Source organism: Pseudorasbora parva, chromosome 11 (genome assembly GCF_024679245.1).
Source record: "Pseudorasbora parva isolate DD20220531a chromosome 11, ASM2467924v1, whole genome shotgun sequence".
Taxonomy (NCBI): domain Eukaryota; kingdom Metazoa; phylum Chordata; class Actinopteri; order Cypriniformes; family Gobionidae; genus Pseudorasbora; species Pseudorasbora parva.
This window is the reverse complement of record NC_090182.1, coordinates 5383729-5408329: the sequence shown is the minus strand read 5'-3', so window position 1 is coordinate 5408329 and position 24601 is coordinate 5383729. Positions and strand designations below refer to the sequence as shown.

Genomic DNA, 24601 nt, shown 5'->3' with positions numbered 1-24601 from the left:
GCGACTAGGCCTGGCATGCACAGGTCACATTTTAGCCATGAAGTGGGTGTAGATATTGTAGAATTAGAGGTATTGTGCTAACACAGTGTTGCATGTTCTGACAGACTTACAGTAACTTGTGAGCTCTTGCTGTTTTGGACAAAACACTGAAAATAGCTTCATGGGAACAGTACTGTAAAAGCCTGTTCACACCACGGATGATGTAGCCTGGTTCTCCGGGAAAAAAAAAGAGGCTTTTGGGGGGTAAAATGTGCTATTTTGACAAGGTTGCCTGCTAAAATTGCATTTCTGGTTCTATATATAATCACATAATTGATGTCGCATCAACACGCAGACACGGAAAACAACCCGTGAAAAAAAGCAGACTTGGCAACACAGTGCAGTTGAGCTCTGTTGATATTTGACAACTAACATTATGCGTCGCTCCGCTGCTCTGATTGGTTGTAGGTCTGTCCAATTGAGTTCTTTCCGGGTTCGGTTTAAACACGCTCCATAATCACAGCCAAACGGAGCATCAGACTCATATTCTGACTAGAGTTGAGTATGACCACGTCAGGCTACGGATGATGACTATACTATAAAGTTTTAATAATCATCTTAATTCTAAGAGAACCTGGCCTGCCTTTAAAGACCATGAGCATTTAAAGTGGCAGACGACAGTGCACACTTATAATACACAGTGCCATAATGCCTTCGTGTGGATACTAATATAGTTATTGTACTTGGTGTGAGCGGGCCATTAGTCATGTAGGCATACATTTTGCATACAGTCTGGCTGAGGAAACAACAATAGACAGGATAAAACGTTGACGAACATAGAAAACAATGACACTTCCTGCCGGAGAGCTCGTGCGTAACAGCACAAGCTTCAGTTCTCTTCAAATCATCTCGGAGGCGGACCTCACCAATAAATATCCAACAACACCGTTGCTCTAAAGACACTGCCAAGGAAACAGAGACTATACAAAAAATATATAAAAAATAAGTTACCTGGTTGCCTTAAAATTTTGAGTTGATTGAAATAAAAAGTTTGAGTTAATACAATGAACATTTTTGAGAATAGACAACCTTTATTCAATTATTATTAAAAGATTTTGTAAGCATATTGGGTAATTGTGTTTTATTTGTGATGAGATGACGCAGTGAAACATGACAAATTGTGCTATTTTCATAATTTATCACATTTTTCATGTGGTTCAGACACAATAATATTTTGAGTTTCTATTTATTAAACCAATTTCATTCATTGTATCAACTCAAATTTTTAATTTCAATAAACTCAAAATTAAGACAACCAGGTTACTTACTTTTTTAAGTTAAACCAACAATATTTTTTTTACAGTGTACTAAAAGAAGCTGAATATATTGTCACATCTCACAGGAAAGGAATAATATTGCATTTATTATCCTTGTCTCAAATGTTTCTCATAAAATTTCGGTAACACTTTATTTTAAGGTTCAGTTATTAACTATTAACTAGTTGTTTATTATCATGCATATTACCAGGATATTGTCTGTTTATTAGCACTAATAAAGTATAATAGGTAAGAATAGGTATAGTATAGTATACCTATAATAGAATAGTAAGAATAAGGCACATATTAATGCCTTATTCTGCATGAGCTTATTCTACATCCCTTAATCCGACCCGATACCTAAACTTAAATGCTACAAAAACTACCTTACTAACTATTAATAAGCAGTAAATTAGGAGATTATTGAGGCAAAAGTCGTAGATAATAGTGAATATGTGTTCCCCATACTAAAGTGTTACCAACATTTCTTAGGAGAAATAAAAATAGACACAATAAATCAATAGTTGACGCACAGTAAGAGAATGGTAATGTGGATAACATCTCAGATCATTTGGTCTTGATGAATTTGATGAAAAGTTTGAGGTCATATTGTGAGCATCAGCCCTATAAAGCATCCATAAAGGCCTTGATATAAACATTGTAATGTAAACTGAAAATCCTTCAAGCAGCTGCAGCATAACCTGTCCGTTTAAACAGAGTAGAAATGACTGGTCATGTCCAACACTGTTTAACGTCGGATGAGTAACTCACGCAGCCTCGAAACTAGGAGCATAATTCCCCATCATCATTACAGCATGAATAATTCATTCTTCAACAACAGCAGGTCAAGGAGTAATTCAAAGCACACAAACAGAACCTCAAACCTTTGCCAAATAAAGTCTGTGCGTGTGTGGTAATCTGTGCTAATTGCACTGCAATTACAATTGAACATGAATTATGCATATTTTCATCATTTTGAAAGCCACTGGTGATACATTATGCACCTGCCATTGCAATTAATTCACCATTAACTGCTTGTTTGAAACAAACATTTTAATCACATCAGTGCCTTGACTTGGCACAATCTTCTAAATTGTAAAACTGTTCTCACTTCAGAAACTTCTGAAGAAAAGACAAATATAACAACAAAAACAGATCATCACGAAAGGTATACAACTCTACATTTATGTATACATGGTTATTCATAGTGATCTTTAAAACTTAAATGGTGAATTCAGGTTGATTGGGACACTTTTTGCCATTGAGATGATTTTGGGAAAAGTGTCCCGTTCAACCTGAATTCACCCCACATTATTTTATTTTTAACACAAATTGCAGAGAGCAAATATTTGATAAGAAGTGTAAAAAAAGGAGTATAGAGAATGTGAAATGGAAAATGGGTTTTTACCAGACTGATGAGGACACCATAGTTAATCTCTGATTCCCAGCATGCTGTCTTGACTTGCTGATGACTCATTTCTTTAAATAAAACCATTACATAATGCAAGCGAGGGAACAGTTCTAACAGTGACCCCAAATTAGCTGTGAGGCTGAGATTTCACTCCCCACTTTACAGCAATCCTTCACGAATGTGAGCTTGAGCTCAGCTTATCACCAAACTAGCACTTAAAGTAGCTTCATCAGCAGTTTATGTAGAAGTTTCACTCATTTAAACATCTATACCTAGTCTGACAAGTCAGTCCCACATCAAGATATTTGGTCTGGAAACTCACCATTGACGGCTCAATCCGAGGGGCGGATAAACGGTTGTCTTTCAAACTCCCTTTGCACGCGATAGGATAGCGCTACAACCAACCAGAGCAACGAAGGTGAAGTAGAGCTCGTTGATGATTAAACATTCACCGTATCCGGTCGGCTAAACTCCGAACACATCTTCCCTTTTTAAGAATGACTTCAGTGCCGATCTTTGTTCTTTTCTCAGAGAAAAGCTTAACTCCAAGTCTTCCAGAGTCGCGGTCAAAGCTGATTCGAAAGACCGCCGCCGTTCGCCAGTTTCTGTGTTTACTAGAAGCACCCAAACACAACTCGGCCGTCGTCATTATGGCCCCGCCCGCCGACTCTACACACGATGTGATTGGCCCGGCAAGAGTTTGGCAATTACAGCTCAGAAGGGTATTGAGAGTTGCTAGACGACACTCGCGGCAGATTAGATTTGCTGCCGCTAGGGTGCGTCTAGATTTCTAGGCTAATCTATACCAGTTAACCACATTAATCCACTGTTTTTGGGCTGCCATATTACGCAGCTGACCCATCCAGCCTGGTCTCATAGGAAAAACGTACCTGTGGCAATGTTTTTGCAAACCACAAAATACGTACCAACAGGTACATATTTCGCGACAGGTTCAAAGTGAAATGTCCACTGGGTGGCGCTAAAAGCTTAGTTTTTTTCTAGAACAGATGTGTGTGAATCTGGCATTTTTTGTTACATTGGTTTTTTAATGTACACTCACACTAAACCCTAAACCTACCCGATAGTGCTAACAAAAGCAAATTTAGAAGCACTATTCTCACGATAGTGTAAGATACAAGGTAATGGAGCCTTTTATGCATTGTCGTGTTTCTTTAGAAATAAACAATGGACAAATAGAGTCTTTAAACGCCTCAGATGTAAAGTTATTCACTGTCAAAGTGACTCAAAAATGAATGGGAGTCAATGGGATGCTAACAGCAGGTGATGGCTTGGTTAGCAATGGCAATGTTGTTGTTCCCCTAATCCTCTAATCCGACTCGATACCTAAACTTAAATGCTAGAAAAACTACCGTACTAACTATTAATAAGAAGTAAATTAGGAGATTATTGAGGCAAAAGTCGTGTGTTCCCTATACTAAAGTGTTACCGTGATGCCATAAATAGAAGAACTCAAAGAACCGTTTTGTGAAAGGTTCTTTAAAGAACTATTTTTTTCTGACCATATTATAGTCTAAAGAACCTTTTGTGCAATGGGAATGTTCTGTGGATATTAAAGGGTCTTCATTGAACCATACACCCTGCCAAAGAACCATTTAAGAACCGTTATTTTTAAGAGTGTATTACAAGGATATTGGCTGTGTTGGGGAAGTTACATATAATTAGATTACGTGATTCAATCACAACATAAATGTTTTGCCAGTTTTTGATATGCATGATGCCATCTACAATTTAAAGTGCATTTAGTAAAGCGATGCAATTCTGATGCTTTTGATTGGTTCTGGTTTGAATTGGCGGCACACCACGTCTGCCAATTATATCAACCCACATTACCGCTACAAAAGCTTTAGGCAGTGTTCGAACTATACCGTGGCCTTTGGTGGAGCCCACTTTCTTTTTTTTTTTGGGGGGGGGGGGGGGGGGGGGGGTGATTGCGCACATATACAGTAAAAGGTTCTTCGTGCCTCAAAAGAGGACTTGTATATTCCTTCACACACAGACGAGCGTGTCAATATATCGCTAAATGCCATTGCGGAGAGAGACTCTATTCTTTCCGGTGAAATCACAAAACAAAATGCACACAAACGTGTCCCAGCTCTTAATATACAATCATTGAAGAACATCTTTGATTTTAATAAAGGGAAAAAAACACGAATTGATAGGTCAAAAAGCCACCCACAAATAGTCTATAAACAAAGCATCCCGCTGTCTTTGAGTTCACATGAACAACGGTTAAAGTCAGGCTACAGAAGAATACCATAATTCCTCCGTTCAACTAGGCTTAAGACATCAATAGTCACACATACCTATATCAACCCAGCCACAACACATAATTGGGAATAACATGCCTTATCACAGAATCGACCACAGAGGCTTGGGGTCAGCTTCCTTTGCTGTTCGTCCAGAAATCCAAGATCAAGAAGTGGATATTCGTTTATGTTTTTTTCTACGAATCTTTGCATTGAAAAGTTAGAAGAAAAAGAAAGAAAAAACTAACATGAGTGGAATTTGCACGGCAGCGCCACCACACCTTGACGTTCATGACAAGAACAGCAGGTATAGTTATCTTTATTGAAGTGAATTAGATTTAAATCGCCGTCATGCATGAATTAATTATATATATATTTTTTTTAGCAATTTTACATATAATAATCCACAACGATTACATTACACAAAACTGAAATTGCATCTCAAAATAACACAGTGTCAATATTTTTTTGAGACCCCCAAAATTTCACAAATCACGTTTTCAGGGGAGCCCATGTCTTATTTAGGGGAGCCGAGCTCCCCCCTAGTTCGCACCCTGGCTTTAGGCTACAACCTGTCTGAGATTTGCCACCATGGCGAGAGATAAAAATTAGATCTAGTGCTGAAAAATGAAAAAGTACACTGTCAGAAAAAAAGGTGCATTGCTGTCACTGGGATGGTACCCTAAGGTACAACACAGAAACAGTACTAATATGCACTCTTAAAGTACTGATATGTACCTTTTAAGGTATTAATATGTATCATTTAGGGGTTAGTAAGGTACAAAGATGTACCTTTTCACTTTTGTACCTTAGGGTACCGTCCCAGTGACAGAATTGTACCTTTTTTTCTGAGAGTAATGAAAAAGTAATCAAATGTGATCAGTTACATTGCTTTAGTCACTGAAATAGATATACATTTTAGGGTAATTTTGGTAGCATTTCCAAAGTAACCTTCCCAGCACTGGATATTGGCTGTTTATTAGTACTTATAAAGCGCATATTGATGCCTTATTCTGCATGAACATATTGTACATCCACTAATAAGCAAACAGCAGATGATGAGGGTGGATTACTCACCATGTTGACATGCAGTGGTCCAGATCCTGGTCTAAACAGCCTCCGTCTATTGGATCCGGTGCTGCTGTTCCTCATACGGAGAAGGCCTGACTTAGCCATCGATTTAACTGCAGATCAGATTGCTAGAATGAGCGCAAGTGCTCTATATAAAATCACATTCAAATTCATGCCACAACATCAAACTCTAACCACAACTATTGAGCAAATTGAGAGAATTAAACGGCTATGAAAGATGTCCTCACACTGACGGAAGGGTGGTAGTCCTATGCAATTTGATGCTTGAATATTATTAATATTGCTCATAGATCAGATTGTTCGGAAAATTACCCCCCCCCCCCCACCTTTTTGTGTTAAAAACTGGATGAGAAAATCCATATTAGAAAAAAAAAACATTTCAAATGTTACAAAATGTGACATTAAAAAAAGTGTAAGTCATATGTTTTTATAAAGTCACACTGTCTGACGCCAGCAGGCTTGCCTCCCCTGAGGGCATTGACTTTTACATATTGACTACACTATCGCGTATGATTGGAACGGATCGGTTACAAACGGATATGATTGGTTATAAATATAAATATTGCCGATAAATCCCGCCTCTCGTTTCAGCCCGATCGAAACAAATTGGCCTGAATGAAGAAAATGGTGGCGTTAATGGGAAGACTAATTAAAAAGCAAGTAAACCACTCTTAGATATCACTGCTTTATGTCACATCAAAATGAGCTGAAAACAGGATGACTGTTTTAAAAAAAAATAAAAAATAAAGGTTTATCTCCGTGTCTGTGTCACACCAGTGTGTGCAAGCTTGATGATTGATGAAAATAAGTTGAATATTAACCCTCTGGTTCTCTTCGTTTAGGGTGTAAAACTTTGATGTAACTTTTTTCCAGGAAAACCAATGTAATATATTTTTGTTCCATAATATTTTTTGATTATTATGAAGAATTTTGAGGGGATTTTATTATATACGCAATATTTATACAATTGTGTTAGCTAATTTTCCATTTAAAAAAACCCAAAAATAATCTAATATACTTTCAATTTAAATAGTCCACGTTAAAATAGATGAAGCATTTAAAAATCTGATATTTTGAAGGTATATTAGTGGATTTGGATTTATACTTAGACATTCTCGAAGACTACTTTTTGTCAAAGTTTTGATTTTTTTGTTTGAAATGTTGCTTTTGAAGTGTCATTTTACTACAGTCAAACCTGAACAGAGGACGTTTTGTTACACATCAAAATATTTTTTTTAAATAAAAATGAACAGGTATGCTTTATCACAACTTAAACAACCTGGGTCTGATCTGATTTAACCTCTTATTTGAGTCTTTTGGCTCAAATGTACCATATTGTTACAGCCACACCAGTAATTTTTTGTGTGTATAATAGTGTGTTGTGTGTTCGTATGAGTGAGTGCGTGTTTGAGTGGGTGTGTCTGTTTTTTTCTTGTGTAGCCTCTTTCTTGCTGTTTTTTTACTGCATTGTGGCTGAATTATTAATTTTACTTCACACATATGCAAAAACTAGCTCTTTGTTATAGTCACGCTAGTTCATATAGATATGGGGTGGGGGGTGGATGTGTTTATTTTGCACTCTTGATATTTTTTAGAGCTCACCCCTTCATGTGAACTTGTTTTTTCTTCTGCACATGCAGTGTATTTTCTGAGTTTTTGTATTTCCCATTCATTTCGTACAGTATGTTGGTCATTTTTAACGAAGAAGTCGCCAAGTGTGACAGCGAATCTTGTCCATACAATTTTTTTTTGTGTTTACATAGCTAGTGTGACAAACGTCACCAAGTGTCATTCTGAAAAACGTTAGATTTTTCGGCAATTTCTGACCGAAGAGGAGCTTTAAAAAGAAAAGCTGAAAATGTATTTTTTGGGAATAACTTAAATTTGTAAAAACAGTAACATGATCAAAATTTAAACTTGGTTTTAATAAAATAGAATTAAAATATTTAAAAAAATAAGTTACCTGGTTGCCTTAAAATTTTGAGTTAATACACTGAAAATTTTTGAGAATCGACAACCTTTATTAGAATATTATTAAAAGATTTTGTAAGCATATTGGGTAATTGTGTGTGTTTTATTTCTGATGACGCAGCCAAATTGTGCAATTTTCATGATCTATCACATTTTTATGTGGTTCAGATACAATAATATTTTGAGTTTCTATTTATTAAACCGATTTCCTTCATTGTATCAACTCAAATGTTAAATTTCAATAAACTAAAAATTAAGGCAACCAGGTTACTTACTTTTTTAAGTTAAACCAACACATTTTTTTTTTTTACAGTGAGTATCAAACATTTTGAAATCAATTCACATAGCTAGTGTGACAAACGTCACCAAGTGTCATTCTGAAAAACGTTAACATTTTCGGCCATTTCTGACCAAAGAGGAGCTTTAAAAAGAAAAGCTGAAAAGGTATTTTTTGGAATAACTTTAAAAATGTGCAAAAACACTAACGTGATACAATTTTAACTTAGTTTTAATAAAATAGAATACAAAATAGAATTGTGTTTTTTCTCTCTTTTTATGTAATGTTTATTTAACCAGGAAAAGTAAAAGGGACATATGAAGAGTTCAGATGCAAAAGCCTCTGAAAGCCACTTTGGCATATAGTACACATTTATAAAATACTTTGACTTCAAACCCACTTAATCCCAGCCTCAGCCCATTCAGAAGTACCACTACTTATGTAGAAACCTATACATTGAAGCCTGACAAAACTGCTTATTTTAAAGGTGCACTATGCAACTTTCCGTCCACTGGAGGGCGCCTATCTAAACAAAGGCGTAGTTTGATGACGCAAAGTGTGAGCGCAGCATCTTGGGACATGTGGTCTTCACCTCACAGCCGGTGGAAAATAGGACTCGGGCAGAAATTATGTTCATGGATGCGGTTATTAACGTTACTGTAGTGTAAAGCAGAGCAGGACCGAGTGTTGAGGAGCTGAGCACGGCCGCTGGAGCGATTGTTACACACACACACTGCTCACGAACACCGGGACTTTTATTATGACGGGACAGTCGCCGGGCGCCTCCACTGATCCGCTCTTCCGCTCATGATTATAAGGTACAGCAGCTCTGTTAATCATATTAGATACATTTAAGTGTGTTTAAAATGATGTCATGACGTTACTCCGTGCGTTCACTTGTTCACACTGCTAAGAGTAAAGCGCTTCTGCCAAATAAAACCCGAAACCGAGGGTAGCTCAGATATGACGCGATTGACAGGCGACTCGCTCAAGCGCTATGCTGAAACGTCCCGGTCATTGGTTAAAATAGCAATTTTCTCACAATTTATAAATAGTTGGAAACAGTTGGGATATTGTAAGTACTCAACTGAACAAAATATATAACACTGGCCTAGTGGTTTTAGGATATTTTACTGCAAAAATACTACATAGTTCACCTTTAAAAGAAAAACATCAGACGGATTTAGAGGCTTTTGCATCTTTATATCGCCTCCTCATTCTAAAACACTACCGAACACCACTGAGATATATTTCAAACATTTTGAAATCAGTTCACTTATAGAACAAAATCTATTCTTGCTTACGTCTGTGAATGAGTTCAGACATGTACTGTACCTGGAGGAGTGAGCACGTGTGTCAGGGCAATGGGCTCGAGTGCAGAGAGAGTGGCTGGCAGTGAGCAACACCGCTGAAGCAGCGCTTTAAGAGGAGGATCTGCAGGAGACTGGCCACGAGGGCGTGAGAGGCTCTGAAAATCACTGCATGAAGTCAGGTAAAACCCTTACAATAGCAACACATTACATTACACTGCAGCCAACGTGCCTCAGTTACCAAACGGCACATACAATATTTCATTTCAATGCGAGAGTGGCTAATCAAGAGAAGAACAGTCTCTGAAAACTGAGCTACTTCACACAGGCAGAACAATAGCTAAAACTTCTGGCCTATTCAACTCATATCTTGAGTTTAGTCTGAACAGGACACCGTGAAATCCTAGCTTTCTGGAGGTCGTTTGAAATATGATAAAAATAATTAAGATCAGATTTGATGTGTTTTTCTCATCATTCATCATGCGATGGGTTGTTAATGCGTTAGATGTTGCGACAAGAAGAACAAAAGCACATACAGGAATTAAATGCATGTCAACATGGGCAAGGTTAGTGTGTAAAATTAAAACCACACAGCATGTCATATGTGTCCCTTAGCAAAACCAACTATCCTCTCCAAAAATTCAGTTCATCGGGTTTAGTTACAGTGTTCAGCGCGTTCTGAATAACAGATCTAAAGCGGCGTTGGCGAGACGTTGTATCAGTCATTATATTTGATAATTAAATTAATTATTTATATTTAAATATTTAAAAATGTGATAGTCATTTGGTAACACTTTACAATAAGGTTGCATTAGTTAACATGAACAACACCTCTGTTCAGCATTAGTTAATCTTCGTTAACTTTAGTTAATGAAAATCCAGCTGTTCATGGTTTGTTCATGTTAGTTCACAGTGCATTAAAGGTGCCCTAGAATTAAAAATGTAATTAGCCTTGCCATAGTGAAATAATAAGAGTTCAGTACATGGACATCACATACTGTGAGTCTCAAACACCATTGCCTCCTCCTTTATATGTAAATCTCGTGAATCAAAAACACCACGGAAAAAAAAGTGCTTCTCAACATAAGGCCAACCGTGACAAGCATTTATATGGATGCCCCCAACATTTGCATCTGTCCAAACATGTTCATTGTCAGGCGGAAGTGACGAAGCCGAATCATCGGGACTGCAGATAAACATGCGACACTTGAGGAAGGATAGCAAAAACGGCTCTCAAGACACACGTCATGTTCAGGCTGTGCAGGAGACGTGAGGACTTTTCATATGTCAACAGTCATGGTTCATGTTTATTATAATCGGACACCACAACAATTTATTTCAAAATCGTTCGTTTGTTTAGCCCATTTCAAGCAAGCTTCGCTCAGCGTCTTAAACTGAAGAAAGTGGCAACTGTATTCCTGCAAGCAGTAAGTAGCGATTTATCCACTTATTGACTGTTTAAACAATTTCTGATTCAATTGAAAGTTTCTCAGAGAGACCGCATTGTCTAGATAACACAAGATGCTAGTACAGTAACAATAGGAAACTCCAAGTACCATACCGAACTAAATAGTGTGTCTAATGACAAAGGGTAATATTATTTTGTATTACAAAATACAACCGTAGATACTTTGCTTACAGATCGTTCACGCGATCCTTCTAGCAAACGTCACCTTTCCACCATATAAGTTAAAACAATAGTCATTTGACAAGGCTATTCATTTTGTAAAAATATAAGTTATATTTATATTTTTGAGAACTGAAGTCCTATGATGTTTTCGCATGCTTGTTCAGAATACATCACAGACACTGCGTAACCTTAGCCTACATTGTGACTAACGTTATATAAACATGCAATATCGCTGACGAAAAAAGACAAGTCTAAAAGGTCGGCTGAATGACACACTGTAAGCAGAACATCTCAAGTGGAGATTGCTGAAATGCAGCTTACGTGTTTATTGGTCTTTTCAGATCGTCCGCGTGCGAGAGAGAGCTTGCGCGCATATCCAGATTGCACGTTTGGGTAAAAACCGGAGAGTATACAGGTTTTTTTTGACAGAAAAGCTCTGTTTGGGGGATTTAATTACTGAAATCTGGCAATCGCAAGCACGCGAGTTCTTTTTCGTGCGCGGATGATCTGAAAACAACAAATAAACAAGCTGCATTTGATCAATCTCCATTTGAGATGTTCTGCTTAAAGTGTCCTTCAGTCGGTCTGTGTTCTGGCAGGACGGTCAGGACTCACGAGCCGCTTCACTGAACTGCTGTGAGTTGTTGAAATAAGCCAATCAGAGCAGAGCTCAACATTAATATTCATGACTCTTCCAAATAAGGCAAAAACAGAGAATTACATCCTAGGGACAATTTATAGGGTTGTAAATGGACCTGTAAAACTGTATCTGGACAATTTTTGCCCTTAAATAAGCCACATACCCTCTATGTAGATATCAGAGAACAGTTTAACATAGTTTCAAATCATTCTAGGGCACGTTTAACTAATGTCAACAAGATTTTAATAATGCATTAGTAAATATTGAAATTAACAGTAACCAAGATAAATAAATGGTTTATAAGTGCAGTTTGTTATTAGTTCATGTTAACTAATGTAGTTAATTAATTGTTACCAGTAATTTAATTAAATGATCAATCACATCAACTCATTTTTTAATCCTAGCCCTTTTAGACTAAACCCCTTCTCACTGATTTGGTGAACATGGCGTTTTGAACAGCATGTATAAGCCATTAGAGTAGACTCACATTGCAGTACTAAGGCTAACGATAAATCCATTAATTGATCATTAATTTTAAAGCAGATCAATCTTGTGAATTTGTGTAAATTGACATCCCAAGTCAAAAGCTAAACCAACTGCCCTTACTCTCCACACCACTGTCTCAGCTAGTGGCTTAACTTCTTTTGTAATTTTGTCTTGTTCAATGATCGACAATGACAGGTGGAGTTAATGTAAATAGACACTCTGTTATGGATATTATATTTAATCATTTATTTGGCTTGAAAAAGCTAACTTACTGACATGCTATTTAAGCTTTTTCTTATTCTTCTTAGACTAAATTTCCAAATGCTACTCCTCAAGCTACATCCACCAGTCTCAGACTAGACCCTCAGACTGACGCGACTTGCAGTTTTTCCTAAAAACTTTCCCAAAAACTCAATTTTGACAGTTGGAGAGGCTCATTAGACTCATTTAAGCGGTCATACTATATCTATTTAAACAAACTAAAACTTAAATTATTTCAAACGGAAAACCTTCAAACTTTAAGCTTTTAAAACTTCGTCAAACGCTCTGGCTATGCTTTTTCAAGCCAACTTTAAGGTTGTCTACAACATTTTTAACTAGTTAGAATTTATAATTGAATAAATACAAAGTCACCATTTTCCTTTTCATTAGGGCCGTGTTTTCCAAACGCAAGCACACAAACCTCCCTTATCTGAGCCATGTATTTCTGGGCTGCGCTCCACTTATTTATGCCCTTCCTTTGCTAACTTCCTCCATCTTGATGAATCGGATGTACATCATTGCTTACGTTGCATGAGTGCACTACTGGCAGATCCCATGCTACTAAACTGGAAAGTCCTAAGCCTTGATCACTTTGAGCCCCAATTGAACTGATTTATTATTTACATTTGTTCTTTATGAATTTGTTTGATGCATCATTCCATATGTCTATAGGTATATTTGGGCTGGAGGAGAAAATATATAAATTACACAAATGAATATGCTACACTAATTCTCCTTTTGTTTTCTCAGGAGGCCTATCCCAGGGTAAACTGGACATGCTCCAACTCCCATTTGGATCCAGCCACACTTCAGATGATGCCATTTTTTGACGGACAAACTCAACTGCCAAATATTATAATAACAATATAATAATACATTTTATTTGTATTGCACTTTACATTTGGAACAAATCTAATAGCTACAGTTAAACTACAGTTCAGCAGTATCTAAATTACAGTTATTATCCTTTAATTGTAATCAATACAATTACAAGCTGTAATCATTGCCTTAATATCATGTTAATGATAGCATCATTTTGTCTGTTTAACAGACTACATCTTTAACTAATGACATCTTGACACACTTCTGACTGATAACGGGATACTTTGTTTGTAATATTGAAACACATTGTCTGCTATTCTGTTCCACAGAGTTAAAGAGCTGATGAAGCTCTGATACATTTTTTGTTGACAAATCAGTAGAGATAGGACATTTCAGGCAGGGTTGCCATTTCTGTGCAACAAAAGTAGCCCCTAATGTGATTTTTTCCATCAGGCGGTGAAATTATCCACTGAATTTGTACATTTGGGGATGTTGGAGCACCTAAATCGTATTTGCAGGGGAGGACATCAAGTGGCGGATACATTTTTTTACTCGCGGCAACTTGCGAAACTACAAAAGTAACCGAATTCTTGGCAACACTTATTTCAGGCCCAACCACATTGAAAACGGTGGTTCCTGCTGAAAAACCACCATCATTTTCTTATTTCAAATTGAAAATTAATCTATCGAAACGTACATGGACCATATAAACATCCATTGTAAAAGTTGCATGCTTGATGAACCCACTGCACTGTAAAAAAAAATTGTTGGTTTTTAACTTAAAAAAGTAAGTAACCTGGTTGCCTCAAGTTTTTGAGTTTATTGAAATAAAAATTTGAGTTGATACAATGAAGAAAATGTGTTTAATGAATAGAAACTCAAAATATTATTGTATCTGAACAACATACATTTTTTTTATAAGTCATGAAAATAGCACCATTTGGCATGTTTCACTGCGTCATCACAAATAAAACACACAATTACCCAATATGATTACAAAATCTTTTAATAATATTTTAATAATGGATGTCGAATCTCAAAAAATTTCAATGAACTCAATTTTAAGGCAACCAGGTAACTTTTTCTAATTAATTTTTTACAGTGTGTAAACCCTAACGCTCAAAATTTGGTTTGAGTAGAGCCAACTCAAATTACACAAATTAGTTCAATCAAACAGTTTTTTTGGTAAGGTTTTCATCACTGTGACGAGCGGAGCATGAGTTTAGTTTTAGAAGAATGTTAAACGTGCTATGCTAATGTTACCAAAGCATTGTGTAACCAATTAGCTACGTGGCTTTTATTGAATTAGCTGGGTAAAGCTAGCTAAATTTCCACTACAAAAAATGTGAGATTACACTTTTAAGTTAAATTTATACATTAGCTTACTCAAATATTTCAAGTGCAGTGCAATTATAATGAATGAATACAAAATAAAAGTCTGCAAGATCTGGTTACTTACTTTAATTTTACTTTAATTTGCTTAACTTAAAAACTGATTGCCTATTTATTTTGAGTTTTGCCTACTTATTCGAGTTTACAGTGCTCAAGCCTGTTCATATGCCAGCAAAAATGACTGCTGTCTGAATAGAAAACTATCTGTTCTGTCTAGGTACAGATTTTTTTTGTCAATTAAAAATTGTTTAAGAAAATAAAATAATCAGATTTCCCCAACAGTATGACCAAAGGCAACGCAACACTCACTAAAACAAACCTGCCACGACTCATTACGGCACTGCTGTATTTACACAGGACTAGATGGAAATCAAAAATCGTTTACATTATCCAGCCACTAATAATTTACAGGTTACAACATTATAAACACATTTTTATTTTTTTATTCCACTATCTCTCTTGGTCTACAAAGAGAAAGTAGTTTTTTCTGCATTCTGCATGAGATTAAAAAAAAAAAAAGATTAGGTTTACAATTAGATTAGATCCTTAGATTAGGATTACAAATTAACAATTTGGCAACTTCGGTCACTGTCCTGCAGTACACCCTAATAGGGATAGCGAAAACTAAACATTTTCTTGACCGACCACCGAGCCTCATTAGCCGGTTGAAACCGGTTAACCAATTAGTTTAAAATATGCTGCGCTATTTAAAATAACAGCTGCGAGCCACGCCTGCAATTTCACAACTCTGTCGCATCTCTCTATGATCTCTCTGCCTCTCTGCTTCCCGCTCTCAGACACACACACACACACACACACACACACACACACACACACACACACACACACACACACACACACACACACACACACACACACACACACACACACACAGTCCCGGCGCCGCCGCCTCCCTTACATTCACGTCACTTTTTAAAAAATCCCCTACAGCGCGAAACATGAGTCCCGCAAACGCGCCGCCGAGGAGCTTGTTTGTAATCAGAGGACAAATGGCTCCTTAGTTCCGAAATGGTTTGGGTACAAGGTGATCGCGTTGAAAATAAAGGCGTTTGTCTAGCGTTAAAAGCTCATTTGAAATGTTTCCGCGGCTTATTTAAGAAAATGACAGCTCCGAAGAGACGCGGCTTTAGTTCGAGGTAGTGCTAACAATAATAAAGAAAGATGATGATCAGCACCTTATGTGTTACCACTGAAATGAAGATGTAATATATTTCCAAATGTAAGCCCATCTTAAGCGGAATGACGCTTCATACTGTCGTCTGCCCCGGCTCTAACCTCGAGTGTTTTAGCCGGTTTACTTGCAAACCTTGTGAGCGCACAAACGCTGTGACCTCCTGCCAAATGTTTTTATTGGTTTATTAAGTACAAACAGGCGAGTTATTGAGTGTGAGGGATTTGTTCACTTCACACAAAAAGATTTAGTAATGAGACGGCTAACTGTAGCGTTTAGTCCACTGTCTATAATAGCCTAATTTAGAGATCACTTTTTTTAACCGACAACTTTGATCGGTTAACGTTGATACGGTCAACATCCCTACACCCTAATGCTCAAAATTAATTGGTTTGAGTAGGGCAAACTTAAATTAAACAGATTAGTTTAATGAAATTAACTTTTATGAGTTTTTAGAAATTTCTTTTACTTTTGAGTTCTCAAAACTGTCCCATTTTAAGTATTAAGTACATTTTAAGTACTAATAAAAATGAACGAGTACAAAATAAAAATATGCAAGTTCTTTACTTAAAAATGTAATTGATTACCTAAATTTGAGTTTTGACAATTAATTTGGGTTTACAGTTCCTGACACCTGAAAAATCAATTCTAATACTGTGTCTCATTTCAAAGGCTGCATCCTCCAGAAGCCACAAATCTCATCAAAAGATTATTTCAGGAAGGTAACCGTTATACAATTGACCGTTATTCCTATAGTGAAACGTTAATTGTTTAGGACATTGGAATATAGCACTGTAGAAAATTATTTAAAAAATAAGTTACCTGGTAAAATTTTGAGTAAATTGAAATATATTTTTTTAGTTAATACAATGAACATTTTTGAGAATCGACAGTCTTTATTCAAATATCATTTAAATGTTTTTTTTTTTTAAAGAAGCATATTGGGTAATTGTGTGTTTTATTTGTGATGACGCAGCCAAATTGTGCTATTTTCATGATTTATCACATTTTTTATGTGGTTCAGATACAATAATATTTTGAGTTTCTATTTACTAAACCAATTTCCTTCATAGTATCTACCAATTTTTTTTTATTTCAATAAACTGTTACTTATTTTGTTAAGTTAAACCAATAATATTTTTTTCAGTGTGGTCAGTTTACTGAAATGAAGGTATGCGGCTCGATGACGTATGCGTCTGACAAACGTGACTTCCGGAGGATACAGCCTTCAAATGGGACACGGCTTCAGTCTCCAGGATGGCTTGGTTTACAGGAAGGTGTGTCTGATTAGGAATAAAGCCCAATTCTGCAGGATAGAGGCCAACCAGGACCGAAGTTGCCCATTCTGCTCTAAACGAAACCACCTTAATAGCCAGATCCGTGTTATGATACTATTTGAAAACACATCTTTCATTGACAGCGGAATGAATTAGTTGTGCAAACAAGTTAGTAGTGCATTGATAGCTATGTCAGCATCATAGCACAAGGTGATAAATGAATGCCAGCCATGACAATAAGATTGAGCAGTATTAGGATATTCAATGAAATGTTTTTCATAAGAAGTCAACATGAAATCAAAAAGAAAGCTTATGTTTACTCTCCTAGGGTGCTTTCACACTTAGTCCTTTTCAGGGGTTTGAGTGAGGTGTGTGTGATTTTTGGCCCATATGAGGAGACTCCAAAAGATCAGACCCCTTTAAAGTGAATCTCAGGAGGTGGTCTGGGTACGGTTCGCTAAAAATGTCCATTGTGAACACAAATCATTTCGAGCTCACTTGATTTTTCCATTCACGAATTCTAATAAAGTTTGGTCATCAGATATAAATGCACTGCAAAAAATGCTTTTCTTACTTAGTATTTTTGTCTTGTTTCTAGTCCAAACATCTAAAAATTCTTAAAACAAGAAGTATTTACTAGGCAAGCAAAAGTAATTGTCTTGTTTTGGGGAAAAATAACTAAAAATTAAGAGTTTTTGCTTAAAATAACGGGGTAAATAAAATCATTTTAATTCAAACAGAAAACAAGATTATTTATTTTACCCCACTGGCAGATTATTTATCTTATTTTAAGACAAAACTCTCTTAATTTTGAGTTATTTCTTCCCAAAACAAGACAATAAGATTTACTTGGCAAGTAAATGCTTCTTAATGTAAGAATTTTTCGATATTTAGACTAGAAACAAGACCAAAATACTAAGTAACAAAAACATTTTTTGCAGTGTGTTCTTTACAAAGGTAGATGTGTGATATAGTGCAATAATATGTATATTTTTGTGTGCAAAAAATAAACTTAGAGTTAAGCTCATTCAACAGCATTTGTAGCAATGCCATTTTACAACATAATAGAAATTATTATAAATTTTACATTTACATTTATGCATTTGGCACACTTTTATCCAAAGCGACTTACATTGCATCCGAGGTACACATTTTACGTTATTGTCAGTTCTTGCTTTTCCTGGGAATCGAACCCATGACCTTGGCGTAGCTAGCGCCACCCTCTACTGATTAGCCTGTTACTTAATTAATAATAATCATACCAAACAAATAGCTTGGTTGGCCACATACAATGAATGGGATCAATGAATAAGTGAATGGGATTCAATTTTGAAGGCCATAGGGGTCAGCCATCAAACACTGAACTGGACTAGATCCAAAATAAAAAGAGGTCTGAGACCACATTTATACTTAAAGCTACACTGTGTAACTTTTTTAGTTTATTCTTAGCTAAAAACACTTAAATCTTTCAAAAATATATGTGCTCATTAATGTATATTTACTTCTTTCAAGTAATAAAGTATTCTCGTAAGTTTATAATATGCCATTGAAAATACATACGGGTGAGGGGTTCGAATGCCGGTCGCCATGTTGCTCCTCCATCTTGAAAGTACAGTAGCCAAAGAGGGACATACCCGTGAATTCAAGCTTCGCCTTTCGCGTTTTAACACCCGATGGCACCGTGTCGAATGTGAAGAGGGGGATTGCCATGTTAATCTTGGACTAAATCAGCCACCGTAGGAGTTAAAACGAAATCAGAATTGAGAGGAACAGAAACTATTATTCACTGGATGGTCATATACCTTTACACCGCTAGATGGGGGAAAATATCACACAGTGTAGCTTTAAGTGGACTAGAAGAGAATCTGACTCCTCTTTTGGGTAAAGGGACAGTGTGAACGTGAAGAGAACTGGGTCCTTTTTCACTCGGTTCACCTTTTGTTTCACTTAAAGGAGTCTGAGTTTGGTTCTTTTAAAGAGGACTCAAGTGTGAAAACACCCTTAAGAAACACTCCTGGTTTGTTTTAATAATCTCTCATACTTCTACCAACCCCTCCTTTCTATCTGCCTGTGTCAATCGGCTGTCAACGGACAAAATCCTGCCGTTAAAAATCCCTTTCACCTGAAAATATTCTACATTACAGAAATAATAAAAGTCACAGTTTAAGCCAGCTTACATTACCTTAAATATGTCCTCCGGGCAGTTCGTTTTTTTCCTATCTGTGCAAATATCTTGGTTTTCATCAACAGTTTTGCTAGATAAGTGATGTAGGATCACAGAGTTTTCTTTTGGTGTTTCTGGTTCTTCATATCTTGGGTGGCTCTCAATGGTGGCGAGAGAGATGTGAGTCGAGCTGAGCTGAGACTGGGATTCATCCGAGTTATTACAGAGGGAATTGCTATCTCTTGGAGAGTCTGGGCAGGTTCTCCAGGCCTTTAGCACCACGGGAGGAGAGCAGTCCACCTTGCACATGTCAGTAGATAACGTAGATTTACAGGGAACTGAGGTATCGGCTTTGTGCTCGCTCCTAATTGGGGAATTGTGGATGAGCTCCTCTGAGTTATCGGTCTTTCTCAAATTAAGAGGCGACTGTTGTCCTTCAGGCGGGGAGAAAGAGCGAGACGAGTTTCTCCATTTCATTGCCGTCTCGGCCACCGAGTTGAAAAATCGAAGAAGACCTCGAAAATGGCTGCTTTTGCCATCAACGCCCGTTTGCTCAGGTGCAGAGTTCAAATCTTTGACCAGCTCAAAGGTGACCGAGCCATAGTCCGAATCGATGGTTTTGTCCAGGGTGTTCATTGACTCGAAACTACTCTCCGCCAACGTCTGACTTCCTTTTCCTTTGAGGGAAATTCGCCTCAAGTAATTCAAAACATCCCCCCCCTTTGACCATCGTCTTCTTTGAGGTATATTGTGGCTTTGCTTGGCATGGCATGCTTCTTGTTCCATCACAGATGAATTGTTGCAGTTGGAGAAGTTGTGGTGAGATTTCTTTGTATACATGACTCTTTCTGACAACCTACACCCATTTTGGTTGCTAACAGTGTCCTTGGTCTCCTGGTGGACGCTATCTGGGGTTTCAACTGGGTCTGAGTCCTCAAATGAACAGTAGAAGTCTGCAGTGTGTCCTGCAAATGAGTGTCTCTTAGCTTTATTCTTAAACACATTCTTGAACTCCGAAGAAGGAGAGTCCTTGCACATGTACACATCATCATCTTTCAGGTCAACGTCGAATTTGGCATCGGAAATCTTACCAGCTTTCCCTCTAAAGACAGACGGGGACTTTAATTTCTTGAAGGACCTTACTTTGTTAGTGATTGACAGTTTTAGAAAGGACGCCTCCCCCGGGAGGATCACCGAATGAGGTCGCCTGTCCAGGTCAGAGGTCGCTTTTCGGCGATGCAGGATCCTCCAGATGGCCGCGGTTCTGGAGCGCCGATTTGGTTCCTGTTTTTCTCTTCTGAGGGTCTGACCGGGAATAATGCAGTCGGAGGAACTGGACTCGGGAATCCATGAGATCTCAGTTTTGCTGTCTTCATCAACTGAGACATTGAACACACTGTTGACAAATCCATTGGCAAGACTGGACTCTGACATGGGGCTGGTTGTGCTATCCATCCTCTCTCATTTTAAGACAAAATGTCAGGTGTCCAGTTTAGGAAGCATCATTTTTGTCATCCTTGAGAAAATCTGTGTTAAAGAAAATACACAATAAATCACACAATATGGGAGATTTATGTCAGACAACAAAAATGTAATGTAAATTATCTAGTTAAAGGGTTAGTTCACCCAAAAATGAAAATTAGCCCATGATTTATTCACCCTAAAGCCATTCTAGGAGTATATGACGTTATTCTTTCAGACGGAGACAATCAGAGTTATAGTAAAAAGTCCTGAGTCTTCAAAGCTTTATAATGGCGTACCGCTGACTGCGGGAAGCTAGTTATTTTAGTCTATAACGTTTTAAATATGGATCATTTTCTTACACAAATGCACCACTTCGCTTGAGAAGGCCTTTATTAACCCCTGGAGCCTTCTGGAACAGTTATATGATGGATTGATGCACTTTTATAGAAAAAAAGCAACCATTATAAAGTTTGGAAGAGCAGGGACTTTTTTTACTATAACTCTGATTGCATTCGTCTGAAAGAAGAATGTCACACACACCTAGGATGACTTAAAGGAGAGTAAATCATGGGGTAATTTTCACTATCCCTTTAACATTCAACATTCAGATGTGTCCCCAGTATCCCAAATATGGCAATTAAAGACCCATTAAAGACAAACAAGAATACTTTTCCACTTGTTCCAAATCCATGTTCACAATGAACTTGAAGCAACCCGTCTCCAACGAATCACACACACACACACACACACACACACACACACACACACACACACACACACACACACACACACACACACACACACAAACACACACACACACACACATGGTTAAAAACAACCAAAATTGGGTTGAAAATGGACAAACCCAGCGGTTGGATTAAATGTTAAAACAGCCCAATTGCTTGGTTTGTCCATTTTCAACCCAATTTGGGTTGTTTTTAACCCAGCATTTTTTAGACTGCACACACAACCAATCAAATATTCGTGGTCTGTAAGATTTCTTAGATTTTGATACTTTTATTTAGCAAAAACGCATTAAAAGGACATTTAAAATGTTACAAAACGTTTCTATTTTAAATGCATATGCTGTTCGTCAAAGTTTATGTTCATCAATGAGCAATAAATACACTCTAAAAAATTCGGATTAAAAAAACAACCCAATTTTGGGTCAAATATGGACTAACCCAGCAGTTGGGTTGTTTTAACACAGCGATTGGGTTGTCTTAAGCAAATATTTAACCCAATCAGAGGATTAAAACAACCCAATTGCTGGATTGGGTTAAAACAACCCAGTATTTTTTTTTTAGAGCGTAACCACCATAATCAGTTTCCACACTTCATTAAGAAGAACAATTGTCATTAGAAAAGTTTACAATAGGAAAACCAGAATGATCTCTTTCGGATCATTCGAGACTGAAGCCACCAGGAGTAATGTCCGTCGAAAACATAGGGGAAGAATAATAAATATATATGAAAAAAGTATATTTAAATATAAAAAGGTTTTCATAATATTACAGTATTTAACCTTTGCATAAGAATCTTCTTTCAAAAAAATCTCACTGACTCCAAATGTTTGAACTGTATACAAATATACAAGAAATGATTAATATTACGATATTAATATTAAGAAATGTGTGTGATTTCAAATTCTAACCCTGTAAGAATGTTCATAATGCAATATGATCCGAAATGCACTTATTAAAAGACAATGTTACGATCCCACACAGCAGGAAATTCCTATTCCTTGATAAAAAAAAAATGTGTTTGGAAAAACTTACCAAATCTGAATCTGTCGCCTCATAGAAGAACAAAAGAAATGAACATCAAAAATGGTTTTCCAATATAATAATTTGGACGAGTGTTAATCCACAGCATTCTTCAGGAATGGTCTGGGGTTTTTCTCAGCCTGATGCCCCACAGAGACCGAACAGACGCCACATACACACACGCCCAGTTCCTCTCATTAAGTTTGAAGTCATGATCCAGTTATTTTTGCCACTCTTCCACTGCGACTACAAAGACTGAAGTGAAACACAGGGTCAGCCCTTTTTACATTTGCTGTGAAATGTTAATTTATAATACATTTCAAATTGGCACAGAATATGTTAATCGGAGCAGTGGTGAGCGATGTAATGCACATAATAAATCGACACAATACACAAGGGTCAAAGTTTGAGGGCCTATTTTAAACACTTCCTTCTTGTCCTGTTTTGGTATACTGTAATCATATGGCATTTTCCTGCTCTACACAGGAAAGAGTGGATCTGAGTGAAAAAATGCTTTAAGTTTGACAAAGACAGGAAGCCTGGCTGACAGCATGTAAATATCTGCGGCGTACACTCTTTCCCTTCTGTCTGTGCTGCACCATTGTGAAGGAAAGACAATTGGGTTTTCTTTCCCCTTGTGAGTCAGTGCACTCCAGTTTGTCAACATGATACTGCCACAATAGCCATTTCATCAGCTAAACATGTTACAGACACACATACAACACACATATGCATTGAAAGGCTATACTGGCATCGACTTTTCTTCAACTCTTTCTACATAAACGAGATAAAAAGACCATAAAACATTCTCACATTCAGGCCACTTCCTGTGCATGAGCAGGCAGCTTTCCTGCTATCCATTTCTGTCACAATGCACATCCTGGTTAAGCTAACCCTCCTTTATTTTTTTTAATGTTTTTATTTGCTTTTTAAAACCAAAGACAAGACTTCATTCTTTGGTGAATGAGCTGAACACACACACACACACACACACACACACACACACACACACACACACACACACACACACACACACACACACACACACACACACACACACACACACACACACACACACACACACACACACACACACACACACACACACACACACACACACACACACACACACACACACACCACAGGAAATATTCTGCATTTTTAATTTAAAAAAAAAAAACTCATCCTGAATTTTGAAAAGTGGGGACATGGGTAATGTCCTCATATTTCACCCTCTCCTTGTAATACCTATCTTACCCACACATTTGTGTCCTCATATTTCACAAAAACATGCCCACACACACACACACACAACACACACACTCGAATTCTCGTTTATCCATACAGACAGATGATTAATGGGAAAAGGGTAAGAAAGCTGGACTAGATCCTGATGTTTTTCACTCATAATTAAATAACTTTCTTTGATGTTTGTTCCAGTTTTATCTCCATTTCAAAATGTTGTTCAGAAAACACCTCGAGTGATGTCATCACTTTTTATCTTGTAGAACAATTGGCCTTTTCCTTAGTTTCCTGTGACACAGTTCCAGATCAACATCATGATAGTGTAGGCACACACACACACACACACACACACACACACACACACACACACACACACACACACACACACACACACACACACACACACACACACACACACACACACACACACACACACACCTCTCTCTCTCTCTCTCTCTCTCTCTCTCTCTCTCTCTCTCTCTCTCTCTCTCTCTCTATATATATATATATATATATACAATTGTGTTTATATTGTACAAACTATATATTTTCTCCCCTCCCCTAACCCTACCCCTAAACAAAACTTTTTGCATTTTTTACATTTTTCAAAATAACACATTTAGTATGAGTTACAAGAAA

The 24601-nt window shown here is 37.1% G+C and overlaps 1 protein-coding gene across 1 annotated transcript in view; it reads right to left on the bottom strand.

Moving 5' to 3' along the window:
- arhgef9b (Cdc42 guanine nucleotide exchange factor (GEF) 9b) overlaps positions 1–22930 on the bottom strand; it is an 81742-nt gene extending 58812 nt beyond the window's left edge. The window contains 4 exon segments of the mRNA XM_067456858.1: positions 6051–6157; positions 9649–9781; positions 19506–21014; positions 22730–22930. Coding sequence (XP_067312959.1) covers positions 6051–6157; positions 9649–9781; positions 19506–20942 — 1677 coding nt within the window. The 5' untranslated portion in view covers positions 20943–21014; positions 22730–22930.
- Between the last annotated feature and the right edge of the window lie 1671 nt (positions 22931–24601).